The 13,236-nt window shown below is 40.5% G+C and overlaps 1 protein-coding gene across 1 annotated transcript in view; it reads right to left on the bottom strand.

Moving 5' to 3' along the window:
* GALNTL6 (polypeptide N-acetylgalactosaminyltransferase like 6) overlaps positions 1 to 13,236 on the bottom strand; it is a 915,183-nt gene that overhangs the window by 584,792 nt on the left and 317,155 nt on the right. The window contains exon 2 of the mRNA XM_023753492.1: positions 2,661 to 2,769. Within this exon, the coding sequence (XP_023609260.1) occupies positions 2,661 to 2,769 (109 nt within the window). The remainder of the gene's footprint in view (positions 1 to 2,660; positions 2,770 to 13,236) is intronic.

The following is a 13,236-nucleotide window of genomic DNA, read 5'->3' as shown; positions in this document are numbered from 1 at the left end:
CAGGCCAGGAGGAGAGAGCGGTTAGAGCCCTCAGGCTGGCAGGGGAGCAGTAAGGGGCATCAGGCAGGCAGGAGAGCAGTTAGGGGCATCAGGCAGGCAGGAGAGCAGTTAGGGGCATCAGGCCGGTAGGCAGGTGAGCGCTTAGGAGCCAGTGGTTCTGGATTGAGAGAGGGATCCCAGATTAAAGAGGGTACAGGCCAGGCTGAGGGACTCCCTGCCCCCCTTCCCGTGCACAAATTTCGTGAACCAGGCCTCTAGTAAAAAATAAAAGAATGGTAAAAATGAATCAACTAGAATTCTATATATTGACATAGATGAATCTCAAAAATAATTTTGAGTGAAAAAAGAAAATCATACAGTATAAATCTATTTTCAGATTAAGTTCAACCACAGGCAAAATGTGACCATATTTATTCAGGGCTAAGTATGTAGACAGTAAAAAAATACTACAGAGAAAAATAAGAGTAAACAAAAACTTCAAGATTTGGAGGGAACAGAATGGTACAAATAATCCTTTTTCTGGACCTGGATATTGAGAACAAGGAGGATTATTTTCACTCTGTACCTACATGTGTATTTGTGTGTGTTTACTTCTTTATTTATGGTTTATTTCATAATATTTAAAGAAGGATAAACTATAGTCTATTGTATTTGTCATATATCTTCCAACGAATCACGTACTAATACTTAAAGTTTTTTAATTCTGTAGAAAACTTATTATATTAACAATTTTCTTTGAGGTCAATTTCCCTTGGCTCCAGTGAGAATAAGAATATAAAAGACATGTTCATTCAAGAGGCAGAAAGGGTAGTATGAAGCAGAAATAAATGTGATGTTCTGAATTTGATATCCAAAACTCATCAACACAAGCGAAGGGTAAGCACACCACGTCAAGTGAAAGCAACTTCGATGAATTAACAATGACAGTTATCATTAGTTGAGTTTATATGTGCAAATAATTGGCCAATTACTTAAGGTAGATTATCTTTAATCCTCACAGCAATTCTGGATGGTAGAATATAAGAAAGAAAAATTGATTTGCCACGTAACCCAGCTCATGTGTGCAAAAGCCAGTATCTGATCCCAGGAGTGTCTCTCATATGTGACCTTGTCATTACCTCATGTTTCCCAGATATTATTCAAGGTCAGACTGTGGGACGTAATGGAGCCAGAGAAGACTTGACCTTTCATCTAGCTCTGCAAATTATTGGCTGTTTGACCTTGGATAACATTTAATATATACATGCTTAAGACTTTGTGTTTTTTAAATTAATTAGAGATCTTAAAACCTGTCTATTACATTTATTATGAGGTTTAAATGAAATCTGTATGTAAAACACTAGTACAAAACATCTGTTCAATTAATGTTAGCTTATTCTATTATTATTATTCATACTTGGCAACTTCAGTTAGTTTGATTATATAAACATCTCCAAAAATTTTCAGCATCCTGTGGTTAGAAAGGGAGACATTTTGTCGGATTAATATAGGGCTGATTAAGAAAAAGGAGACAAAAAATAATAAGAGGGATCCAAAACTAAGGATGCTGGTAACTAACACACTTTCATGATGGTTCATAGGGTCATGGCCAAGGTGGAAAGACAATGAAACCTAGAATAGAAAGACTCTCTGAGAAATGAAGAACATTCTTGGGAAGACAGAGCAGCTTTAATGAAGATGGGGAGGGGGAGATCGAAGGGGCATGATTTGGGGAAAGGGATGAAAGAAGAAAATTAAAGAAGTCTATAATGACATCATCCACACCTGACCCAGAGCTCAAAACATTTCACAGCCCCGAACAATTTCATAACTGTTTGGATACCATCACTCCAGTTTTCCTGACAGGATGAGCTATGAGGAAGATTGACCAGTAGGACCTCACATTGTGGCTGAATTACCTGGGATGCAGCATTTCGGGGTTGCTCAGATGTCTTTACCAAACAATAGCTTTATTTCTGTGACATCCTCACTATGAAAAAGACACAAAAAACTAGAGCTCCCTCCGCCAAATAATAGAATATGGACTTCCCATTATATGTTATTCACTTTCATCAATTTCTACTTATATGGCCTTCTGAAACCCTGTTTCCAGCAACCTAATTTTTCAGTCCTCTAGAAAAACTTGCTTTTTCCTGTTAAGTTTTCCAACAAGCAAAATGTTTCCTCTATCTCTCACCTAAGACTAGAATTCTGCTACACATGTACAGACCTTCTTGACTATGTTTAACTTCCTGTCTGTTAGTCCAAGTATTGCCAACCTCAATCCCTGCCAGTGTCTAGATTAGAACATGGTACCGTACCTTTAATATTTTGAATTGCCATTTAAACATACCTGACCTAATGAGTCAATCTAATTCAAGACATATGTCTATTAAGTCAAGTCTTTCTGAATAATCCCAAGATACCCTCAGAGATTATTAAAAAGCAGTTGGGTAATACCAAGTACTATAGATTTCTAAAAACTTTAATGCCTTCTTCAGTTAATATTGTAAGAGCTATTTATTATTGGTTTTCTCTCTGCAATTTGAAATTGTTTTCGCTCTGACCCATGAGACATACCTTACTGTGTGCAGAAGAAATACTAATTAGAGATCCTTTCAGTGACAAATGAGACACTGCAGTAAGTGAAGTAGCACTTTGGCTTACACTGAACTCCATACCTGAGCGCATAGCCTCTTTCTGAATGCTTTCATAGTCATGCCAGTCTTTTCTTCTCAAACCATCTGTCCATGCATAGAATTGCCCATCTCCCAGGCCCAGTGGAAATGTCTGTGGAAAAGGAAAGTATTCAGAGCATAAAAAGGAGGTATTTCCTTTTGCATGGTAGGTAAACACAGCCAGGCACATAATAGGCAATCAAAGAATATTTGTTGAATAAGTGTTTCTAGCAAGTGTACTGAAAAGAAAGCTATTGCTAGTGATCAGATTAATACACATTTTAGAACCCTGTTTCAGCTTTTTAAAAATTATTATTTATTGTCTAAAGTTTCACATATGTCTCCTTTTTCCTCACTTAACCCTCCCCCCACCCAGCCATTCCCACCCCGGGAAAGCCCCCACCGCCCTAGCGTCTGTGTCCATTGGTTATGCTAATATGCATGCATACAAGTCCTTTGGTTGCTCTCTATGCCCCCCTCCCCTGCCATTTGTCTCTGGACTTATTCTTGTTCATCAGTTTATGTTGATCATTATATTTATATTCCACATACGAGTGAGATCATGTGATATTTATCTTTCTCTTACTGGCTGATTTCACTTAGCATAATGCTCTCCAGTTCTATCCATGCTGTTGCAAATGGTAAGAATTCCTTCTTTTTTATAGCAGTGTAGTATTCCATTGTGTAGATGTACCACAGTTTTTTAATCCACTCATCTGCTGATGGGCACTTAGGTTGTTTCCAAATCTTAGCTATTGTAAATTGTGCTGCTATGAACACAGGAGTGCATATATCCTTCCTGATTGGTGTTTCTGGTTTCATGTGTCAACCACAACATCTACCCTTTTCTATTTTATTTCATACAGAGACTTTAGTAATAATTCAGCGTTTCACCTTTCATGAGCATAAAAGCCTAGCTGTTTTCACTTGCCCAAAGTGTAAATATTAGTAATGCTATCAATTTTGGTATGAAATGAAATGAATTTTGTCTGTGATTTGTATGGTTTCATTAATTTTGATCAAGTGTATTTGAATGGCCTGATAGTAATATTAGCAACCATTCATTGAATGCTCACTATGTGCCGCTTACTATGTTAAATACTCTGTATATTGAAGATTGTTCAATCTTTATGATAGTCTTTGGTTGTAAATCTCCATTATTTTCTTCCTATTGAACTTGAGGCCCAGAGAACTGAAATAACTTGAATTAAACCACAGTGGCAAAGTCAGAACTTGGACCCATTCTGTTAAGACCAAAATTGTGGTCTTAAAAACTAGTAAATACTGCCTCCTATCTAGACTTCTGGTAAGTATGTTACCCGGTTATGCTTACAGTTGAAAACTATCACCCATTCAACAACTGCAGTCACAACATATGTTCTGTGCTTTGGTAAAACCCAGTATGTTCTAATGTCAACTTGAAAAGTATTTCTGTGTACATTGCTGAAGCTACTATTTTTATGGTGTTTATTTTTGGTAATAGAAAAATGTTTTAAATAAATATTATTTTCACCAATCTTAATAATCAAGAAAATATAAAATAAATTTTTTCATATTTACATATCATTTCCTTTTTATTTAGTTTATGTTTGAACTAATTACTATATCTACAGAAGTAGGCAAAGAAAGATTTTTTAAAGTTTCAATTTAGGTAAAACTAAAGCATAATTTCAGCAAGGAAATTTTATTCTATGAGACTTTTCAAGGCAAATGAAGTGTCTTATTAGTTTGAAATAGTGCAACTATTGTGCTTATAAAAATTATCTACCTTCAGTCCTTATTTATTGATTTTAAAAGATTCATTTACTTTTGAAAGAATGAAATGGAGCTAACAAAGAAAAACGATGTAGTTAAAAATCAGAGGAAAGATTATCCAAACCCTATATGTTTAAAGGAATTTATTTATAAGAGTGGTGAGTTCAGGAAAAACAGGAATAAACAAACATACAAGGATAACGATGAGTTTATGTAAAATGAAGGATATAAAAACAAGGAGATTTTTTTAAAAGGAAGATATAAAGAAAGAAAAGCTATGACAAAATTAACAGAAAAGAGTAAAGTAAAAATAGAAGGAAATGTGAAAAACAATTGGGATATAGTAGCAAACACTAGAAAAAAATGTCATGCATTTTTTCCTAATTGATAATGATTTTATAATTAAACTCAGCTATGAATCTGAAGTTTTAAATAATCAGATAACTTTAGAATGTAAAATCCATGTTTTGTCTCAGCCATGCATTTACAATGGTAAGTACTCAGCAATAAGAAAATCTTTCACATTGATTTAGATAATACCAATTTATATACATCACTTTCAGATTAAAATAGTTTCAAAATAAATTTTGACATGAAACATGGAGAAATAGTTGTGCAAAATCCAAATATGCAAAGTTCTGTCTGGTTACATATTAGTTGGCACACCGGCTCCCTTACACAAAAGGAAGGGAGACACTGAAGAAAGACACAGACCACTCCAGGTTGGTAGGCGGCAGGTTTAATAAGCTAGGGAACTACATACAAGACTTGTCTTAGTCTGTGCTATGAGACGAGTAGGTCTCAGCACCTGGCCAGAATCTTAACCTATAGAGAGGCTTTAACTGGTTCAGTAAGGTGTTCAGTCCAGGTGGTCCAACAAAACCTTACTCTTAAGGCTACATCCTTGAAAACTTTGTGGGAATGGTGGGCAGGGCATACATTCCTAGGTCAAGGGAAAGGGGGTGAGGAGCCACTGAATGCCCAGGGTCAAGGTCATGGGAAAACCAGTGGTCACATCCTCTTAATGGCTCCCTCCAACATTCCATCCCTCCACTGGCTTTTACAATTTTCCACACCACCTCTTCCTCAATTGGCCTTGAGTGGTCAGCAAGGTGTTTTATTAGCATTGAGATGGCTCATTTGGCAGCTATCTGGCTGCACTGGAGGCAGAGGCCTCTACAAGAATTTAGACACATGCAAAATAAACACAGATTAAGAAAATAATTCCCAAAATAAGTAACAATTTTTTTCTACCAAGGGCCCCATAATTGGAATCATTGATTTACAAAGTCACATAGACTGATGGGCATTTACTAGTGTCCTCATGTGAATTAATAAAGATGACACATTAGCAGACTCATTATGAACACAAAACATTCTCTTTAGATAATGGCACAGGTGCCTCCTTGCAAGGCAGTATTCATGCCCTTGGACATCTGTTTTGGAGGACAGCTTTTGTCATTAGAGACATTTAAATCAGTATTCAGAAAAGACAGACTGTTGTCTACCATTTGAGGCTTGCTGGGTGAATTCTATAAGGACTTCTATCCTATATAATAAAAGCCTAATATGCTAAGTGTCCGATCGTCCATTTGGCCGTTCATCCAATCAAAGTGTATATGCTAATAATATGCTAAGGCCACTCAACCGCTCCCTATGAAGTGCACTGACCACCAGGGGGCAGACAGTTGACTGGTCGGCCAGTCGCTATGATGTGCACTAACCATCAGGGGGCAGACGCTCCGACTGGTAGGTTAGCTTGCTGCTGGGATCCAGATGATAGGGACTGAGCGAGGAAGGCCAGACATGCCCTGGAGCCCTCCCACGGACCCTCCCTGGCTGGCCAACCTCCCATGTCCCTCCCCGGCCCCGATCGTGCACTGTTGGGGTCCCTTGGCCTGGCCTGCTCCCTCTCGTAATCCAGGACCCCTCAGGAGATGTCGGAGAGCCGGTTTGGGCACCGGGCCTCTAGTGTGATATAAAGTCCGCCAGGCAGTGGAGGGACAAAGAGAATGGCCAAATGATTATACAGGTGGAAAACAGAACGTGCCCACCTGGCCTTGAGGAGAAGGAGGTTGGCAGCTTTAGGAAGTTGACCTGGTTGTGTAGACCATCCACGTTGGCTGGAGGAGGAGCACTGTCTGGCTGAAGAGATAGGGGCCAACTAAGACTCCCAGCTTCTCCTCTCTCTCTAATAGTGAATGTTTCACTCCAGGTATCATGCATTTTAATATGTCTGGTTTGCAGCAGACATATTGGGATTGAGTTGTTCCCTCTCACTCAGGGGTACAAAGAAACTCACTCATCTCTGTGGGATGTCCGATTGCAAATTCCAGTAGATAATGTCTTTCCCAGGCATGATGGGACCTGGGTTCTCAGCAGGGTAGCTCACTGATCCACAAGGAAGAGGGGCAATGGCTCTCTTTGTCTTCCATACTTTTCAGGTGTTGGGTGTGTTGGCAGAGTCCCCAGTCTGGCACATGGGTCACAGGCCCTGCTGGCTAATCATTCAAATGTTTAAAGCCTGAAATAGCACTTTAGTCCAGCCAACCAAGGTGTGTTTTATCTGTTAGTGATTTAACCTACAGCTTTAATATTCCATTTTTCCTTTCTACCAAACATGTTGCTTGCTGGTTATACGTGAGATGGGGCCTCCATTCAATGTCATGTACCTTTGCCCAGTCTGGTACATCATGACCTTTGAAATGAGACCCCAATCACTGTCTATTCCACAAGGGTATCCATACATGGAACTCAGCTTCTCTTACCCCCTAATGGTGGCAGCCTGTTTTACACAATGATAGGGAAAGTTTATATTAGGACAGACACAGTCTTCTTACACAATAGGGCATATTTAGAACCATCACACAGAGGGAGGGGGCCAATATAATCATTTGCCAATCCAGCACCTGCTGGGAAGTTTTGTGGATGGCCTCAGACACCTGTGGCAATTGTCTTAGGCATTGTTTACAACACACAAGACATGCTATTAATACATTAACCTTGTGACTGCATTTCAAGGGCAAACCAGCATCCTTGGCCACATTCCATCCCACAGTCACTTCAGTGGCCAGTCTTTCTGTGCAAAAAAATCTGCTGTACTATTGCTGAAAGGTCATTTGCTAGGGTGCATACTTGAGCAAAGACATGAGCTTCCTGATTGCCAGGGGTGTGAGTGCCTTGTGAGCCTGGACTTGGAAGGTGGTGAGGAAATGTTGCTCTTGCAGGCAAACTCAAATGTTTTTCCACATATCCTAACCCTACAAGGGCTTATTCATGATCAGCTGCCCCTCAGCTTCCCGTTGTCCAAGCCATAGGGTTAATCCCTTTAGAACAGCCCAACTGTCAGTGTGAAGGATTACCATCCTGGGCTCAAGAATGCTCACCAGCAAAACCAATTTGAGTTCAACCTATTGGCTGCTGCAGTTAATACCTGTTTATATCCAGACTAGAGGTCCGGTGCACAAAATTCGTGCATGGGTACGGTCCCTAGGCCTGGCCAGTGATCAGGGAGGGTGGCCCTGCTGGCAACACCTGTTCGCTGGCCCCGCCTCCCCCACTGCTGCCACCAGTCATCTTCCTCTGCGGGGTGACCAGCGGGGTGATCAGGGGGCCCCTGCTGGCACCCAGCTGGGTTTGCCTGGGGCCTGCGGGCTGGGGACAGCTCCTGCATTGAGTGTCTTCCCCCTGGTGGTCAGTGTGCATTATAGCAACTGGCTGTTCTGCCATTCGGTCAATTTGCATATTAAGCTTTTATTATATAGGATGGTGTCAGTGTTAGACAGATTAGAGACTACAGGCTATTTGGGTGAGTTGCCGTGACTAGAACCATCTTAATTTGAAACCATACAACTATTTTGCTAATGAAAAAGTATCTGCCAGTCCATCTTTCTAGCTTATAAAAGATCCACTTGTTTTGAAAGAATGGAAATAGAGCTACTATCAGCCAGAATTTCCCACACTCCCTCTCTACAGGCCATAGGGGCTGCCACAAGTATATGGGTAGAGTATTTGGAATATCTACATACTCTATGGGTCTAGTGTCTAGAGACAGTGGGCTGGTGGACAGGATGCTCCTCTGCTGCAAACAAGCATGCTTCTTAAGCCAGTGTGAGATTTTTGAGCCATGGCAGAAGTGGGCTGATGAAACATATTCTCAACCCACCCTTGAAAAGAAAGGAAGTTCTTAATATAATATGCTGTTCCTCTGGGAAAGGCTCTACCTGGAAAAGCATTGTGCACACTACTAGGAGCTGCTGATGTATTGGGGGGGGGGTTCCAGAACTGGGACCATAATCCTAGGGGTACTCTCTCTTTCTGTTGTCTCTGCCCCAGAGCCCAACCCATACCCTCCAAAGTCACAGACACATCTAACTCAAATGGTAGCCCTACTTGGGAGATGCCCAGAGCTTTAATCTGTTTCATTAGTATTTTGCCTTCTCAAAGGTGACTTGTTTCTCTGATCCCCAGTTCCACATGTGCTTTTTTTTCTTTTTTTTTTTTTTACCAGGGGTTATAAAGGATAGAGGCACTGTTCTGGGGGCGGGGGTGGGGGTTCTCCAAAGCTACAAAGTGCCAAAGTGTCTATAAAAGCTGGTACCTCTTTCCCATTCCTAGGGGTTGGATAGGCTTGCAACTTACCAACTATAGCTTCTTGGACAACATGGGTCTTATTCAACCAATGACTCCCCAAATCTTTACAGTAGTGCCTGGGCCTTGAATTTTTTGTGGGTTCACTGCCTGTCCTTTCCCTCACAGATGTTCCAACAAAGTCTGCAGTGTCCTGCAGTAGAGACTGTCCTCATGTTAGTTCTGTATCATCAATATAATAGACCCATTTTACTGATGTGGGAAAGGAGAACAGAGAGATCTTGGGGTACCATCCCTGACATATTGTGGGGCTGTGAAGGTAATCCTGGGGAAGCATTGGAAAGGTCCATGATTCCCTCTCCCACATAAAGGCAAATTAATCTTGTGACTCAATAGCCAGGAGTATACTGAAAAAAGGCATTTGCTAAATCCAACACAGCATGATACACTCCTAGGACTGGGGCCAAGGTATCTAAGATGATGGAAATGTTGGGCACAGATGCATGAATGAGGGGCTACTACCTTGTTCAATTCTCAGCAGTCCACAGCCATCCTGAATGAGCCATCTGGCTTTTTTAACCACGCTGGGCAGCTTAAAACACTGTAGGCAAGGTGTGCGATACCAACTTGGTGTAGTTCTTTGATATTTTCTCCTATTTCCTTATGCCTTCCCAGGCAATTTATATTTTTCGATTGTTACCATTATTTTGTGGGAGCAGCAGACTTGTTGGTTCCCAATTGGTATTTCCCATCAATACTGATTTGATTACTCTAACCTGGAGGCAGATTTAACCCATAGAGTTTTGGAGAGTTTGCCCTTGTAGGCTATCAATGATCAATACCTTCCTTGAAATTGGAGAGAGAAAAGCCTTGTTTTCTCCTGGGGGAGAATGTTTAATCTTCAGTGTCAAAGGAACCTTCCTGACCTTCCTGTTTCCCTCCATAACATCAATGGCACGGAGGGAGGCAGATATGAAGGTTCCTCTGTATTAGACTACATTTGGCTCCAGTGGCAACCAGAACAGTCCATCATCTTTTGTATATTTCTGGGGACCAGTGAGTATTGAGCTCAAAATGAGGCCAATGATCACCTTCATTGGCCCTCACCTGGAGGCAGTTTTGTCTTGCATCCTATACTCAGGTGTGGCAGGTACCCACACCCAATAGGATTGGATCTCCCAGGCTCTAATGGAGCAGACAGGGCATGAGAAATGGTAGGGGCAGGTGGGGCAAGTCAGAGCTATTGTGCAGGTTTTGAGGCTTTCCATAGAACAACCAACACAGCCCTGGTGTCAAACCACATTTGCTTCTGGGTTATTTTCACCAGACCCTTTATAACAATAAACTCAGCAGGAGTGTGTTCTCTCATCACGAGCCTTTCCTGGATTGGGGCCTGCCCCGCTGGCTGGGGTTGTTTTTACTTTGTTTTTGGTTTCCTTTGTATTGGGAGTCAGACAGTACCCAAGGTTAAATTCATTTTATGGTCAACCAGCACAACGTCCTCCTCTTCATTCTCCTCACTTTCACCTCATTTTACCTCTTAGTGTCCCACTCAGGCTTTGTCACAAGCACTTGGACTTTATCCATGGCAGCTGCACCCTCTTAGCTTTACAAAATAGCACGCTAAAGTCTTCAATGTATTATCCTGCTCTCCTACCTCTTTTTCTAGCTCCAAAGCTAGAAGAGTTGTAGACACAAGTCCTCCTCTAACCTTAGCTCATCCTCCAACTTTCTCACTCCAGCTTCAGCCTACAGATCTCCAGTTAGGCATGGGTGGCTGAGTGCTACCCACAGCCAAGGCCAGCCTATTGCCCACAGCCATGTGCTTCCCTTCTTTGCTGATGAGAGCTACATGCAGTTCCTCAAACACGCATTAGACCAGCTGGCATTTTCAGGGTGTCTCCACTCTCATGTAGGGGCACATAAGAATTTAACTAACAGACCACCTTTTCCCACATAAAGGTCAAAGACCCATTTATTACATTTATGGGCTAACTTACCAACCCCTCCTCACCACACACACAGACACAGACACAGCGGGCAAAGGATAACCAAAGCAAGTAGGAGGCCACTCCAGATTGGTAGGTGGCAGGTTAAATAAGCAAGGGAACATACTTACCAGACTTGTCTGGGGGAGCTGGGAGACAAGCAGATCTCTGCACCTGCCGCCATTTTACGTTTGTATAGAGGCCTTAACTGGGCCAGTCACATATTCAGTCCAATAACACCTTTCTATAGGCTACATGCTTGAACAACTCTTAGTGTGGAAAGGGTGGGCAGGATGTACATTTCAGGAACAGGGGGTGGGGGAGGAGCTCCTGATTGCGCCTCCAGTGCACAGGTCAACTGGAGGTCATGTCCTCTCGATGACCTCCTCCAACAATACCAAGCATATCCTGTTTCCCTTACTTTGATACATTTAATTTTGAGAATTCTTAGCAATTGGTAATTGAACACAAGAGTTAATCTTCATTTTCTCCAGAAACCCTATGAAAATTATAGTAAAGCATCAGATGAATCAAGGAAGCAGATAGTTGACTTGATACAAATTTTGTAAATGGCTGAGAATTACTGGGACAAAAGCATACTTTTTTGTCCACTAAACTTTTGAAATAACTAAAAACAGAGGCATCAGGTATTTCTGAGAGCAAGGTTAAAGGTTAAATTTAAAAAAGACTGACACTTTTTATATGGGGCAGTTAAATTCTCCTGGGTTCGCTCCTCAATTCCAACCACCAGGTGATTTCTGTGACTCAACCACTGTGCTCCCCACTCATAGAGGGTTGGAGTTTGAATGAGAGAAGTATGTTTTCAGAATACTAGCAATAGGTGAAAACAAGGGTGCCAAACAATTCTAAAAGCAGGGTTCCACAGGAGTCTATATACCAGCTATTACTTAACCAAAGCTCTCTTCTCTCACTAGGCTCCCAGAAAGCTGCTAGCCTGCCTTACACCCTTAGACAAAAGATCAATGAATTCTTATCATGCAGTTATTGGGTGGCTCCCAGGTACACACCCAGTAACTGCATGAAAACCCTCTTCTCTGAGAACATCAGAGTAGAATTTTCACTATTTCACTCATAAATATGACCAGGTAGCCAAGGATTATCAGACATTTGAGAGAGATTTCAATGTAAAATTCAGAGGCCAAAGTAAATAAAAGTTACAATAAACTTTAAGGAAACAAAGGTAATATAAGGCAGAGAAGAAAACTTCCCCCCAAAATCTAAATTAAATTTCCTCAAAGAACATTAAGAAAAAGTTCCTCATAGAAACTGAATTTTAAAAAGAAATGAGCACTTAGCAAAGAAACAGCTCTTGCAAAGTGAAAATGGAATAGCAGGCATAGAATAATTAAGAGGCAGTTTGAAAATTAAAGGTCAAAGGAACCCTACTCATTCACAAAGTATGTGCCAAACCTACTGAATTATCTTATTCACAGGGAGGGCTGATGAACAATGTAAAGATTAGATGTATTTGCAACCTTTCCACCCACCAGAAAGGTGAATAAATAATTAATCTCAGTCCATTTGAATAGAACTACCTTGGTTCTGAAAGCCTGATCATCCAGTAAATTAAATAGAAAGAATATATAAATAATAATATGAAACAAAAGAGTCAGTGGCAAAAGAAATATAATATTGAAAGGAGGCAGCAAAAGGGCAGCTAGCTTAGTGATCACACCCTCCTGAATAGACAAGCAGGATAAATGTCTCCGTAAAAGAAAAACAAAACAAAACAAAAATAGAAAAACAAACTTAATACTTATTTTCAAACACACATTAAAAGAAGAGTTACAGTGCTTCCAAAGATATTAGGATAAACCACTGCTACATACAGGGTATGGTAAAAGTAGATTTACAGTTGTGAGTATAGGAAACACAGTTTATTCTTGTATTATTATTTATTAATGATTGTATTATTTTCCATATGAACAACTGGAAATATACTTTTGCCCCACCCTGTATGTAAAAGTTCAAGCAATTAAAAAGTAAGGCTATTAATAAGGCTAAAGGGGGGAAAATAACCTACAAAAAAGGAAGGATGATTATAGCACACTATTGGATTCAGATATGAGTACTCTTACCTAAGTATTGGTTAACAAAAATTAGTGCTATAACTACACTGAAGGTTGAGAAAAAGAGAAGAATAATATTGTTAAATACACATTTATATAATAGGAAAACAATAGATAAAACAAAAACAGACAAAAATACTCAGAGAAAAATAATAT

The sequence above is a fragment of the Myotis lucifugus genome, unplaced genomic scaffold (genome assembly GCF_000147115.1).
Source record: "Myotis lucifugus unplaced genomic scaffold, Myoluc2.0 scaffold_1, whole genome shotgun sequence".
Classification (NCBI taxonomy): domain Eukaryota; kingdom Metazoa; phylum Chordata; class Mammalia; order Chiroptera; family Vespertilionidae; genus Myotis; species Myotis lucifugus.
Note: the sequence above shows the minus strand (reverse complement) of the source record. Positions and strands in the feature narration are given on the sequence as shown.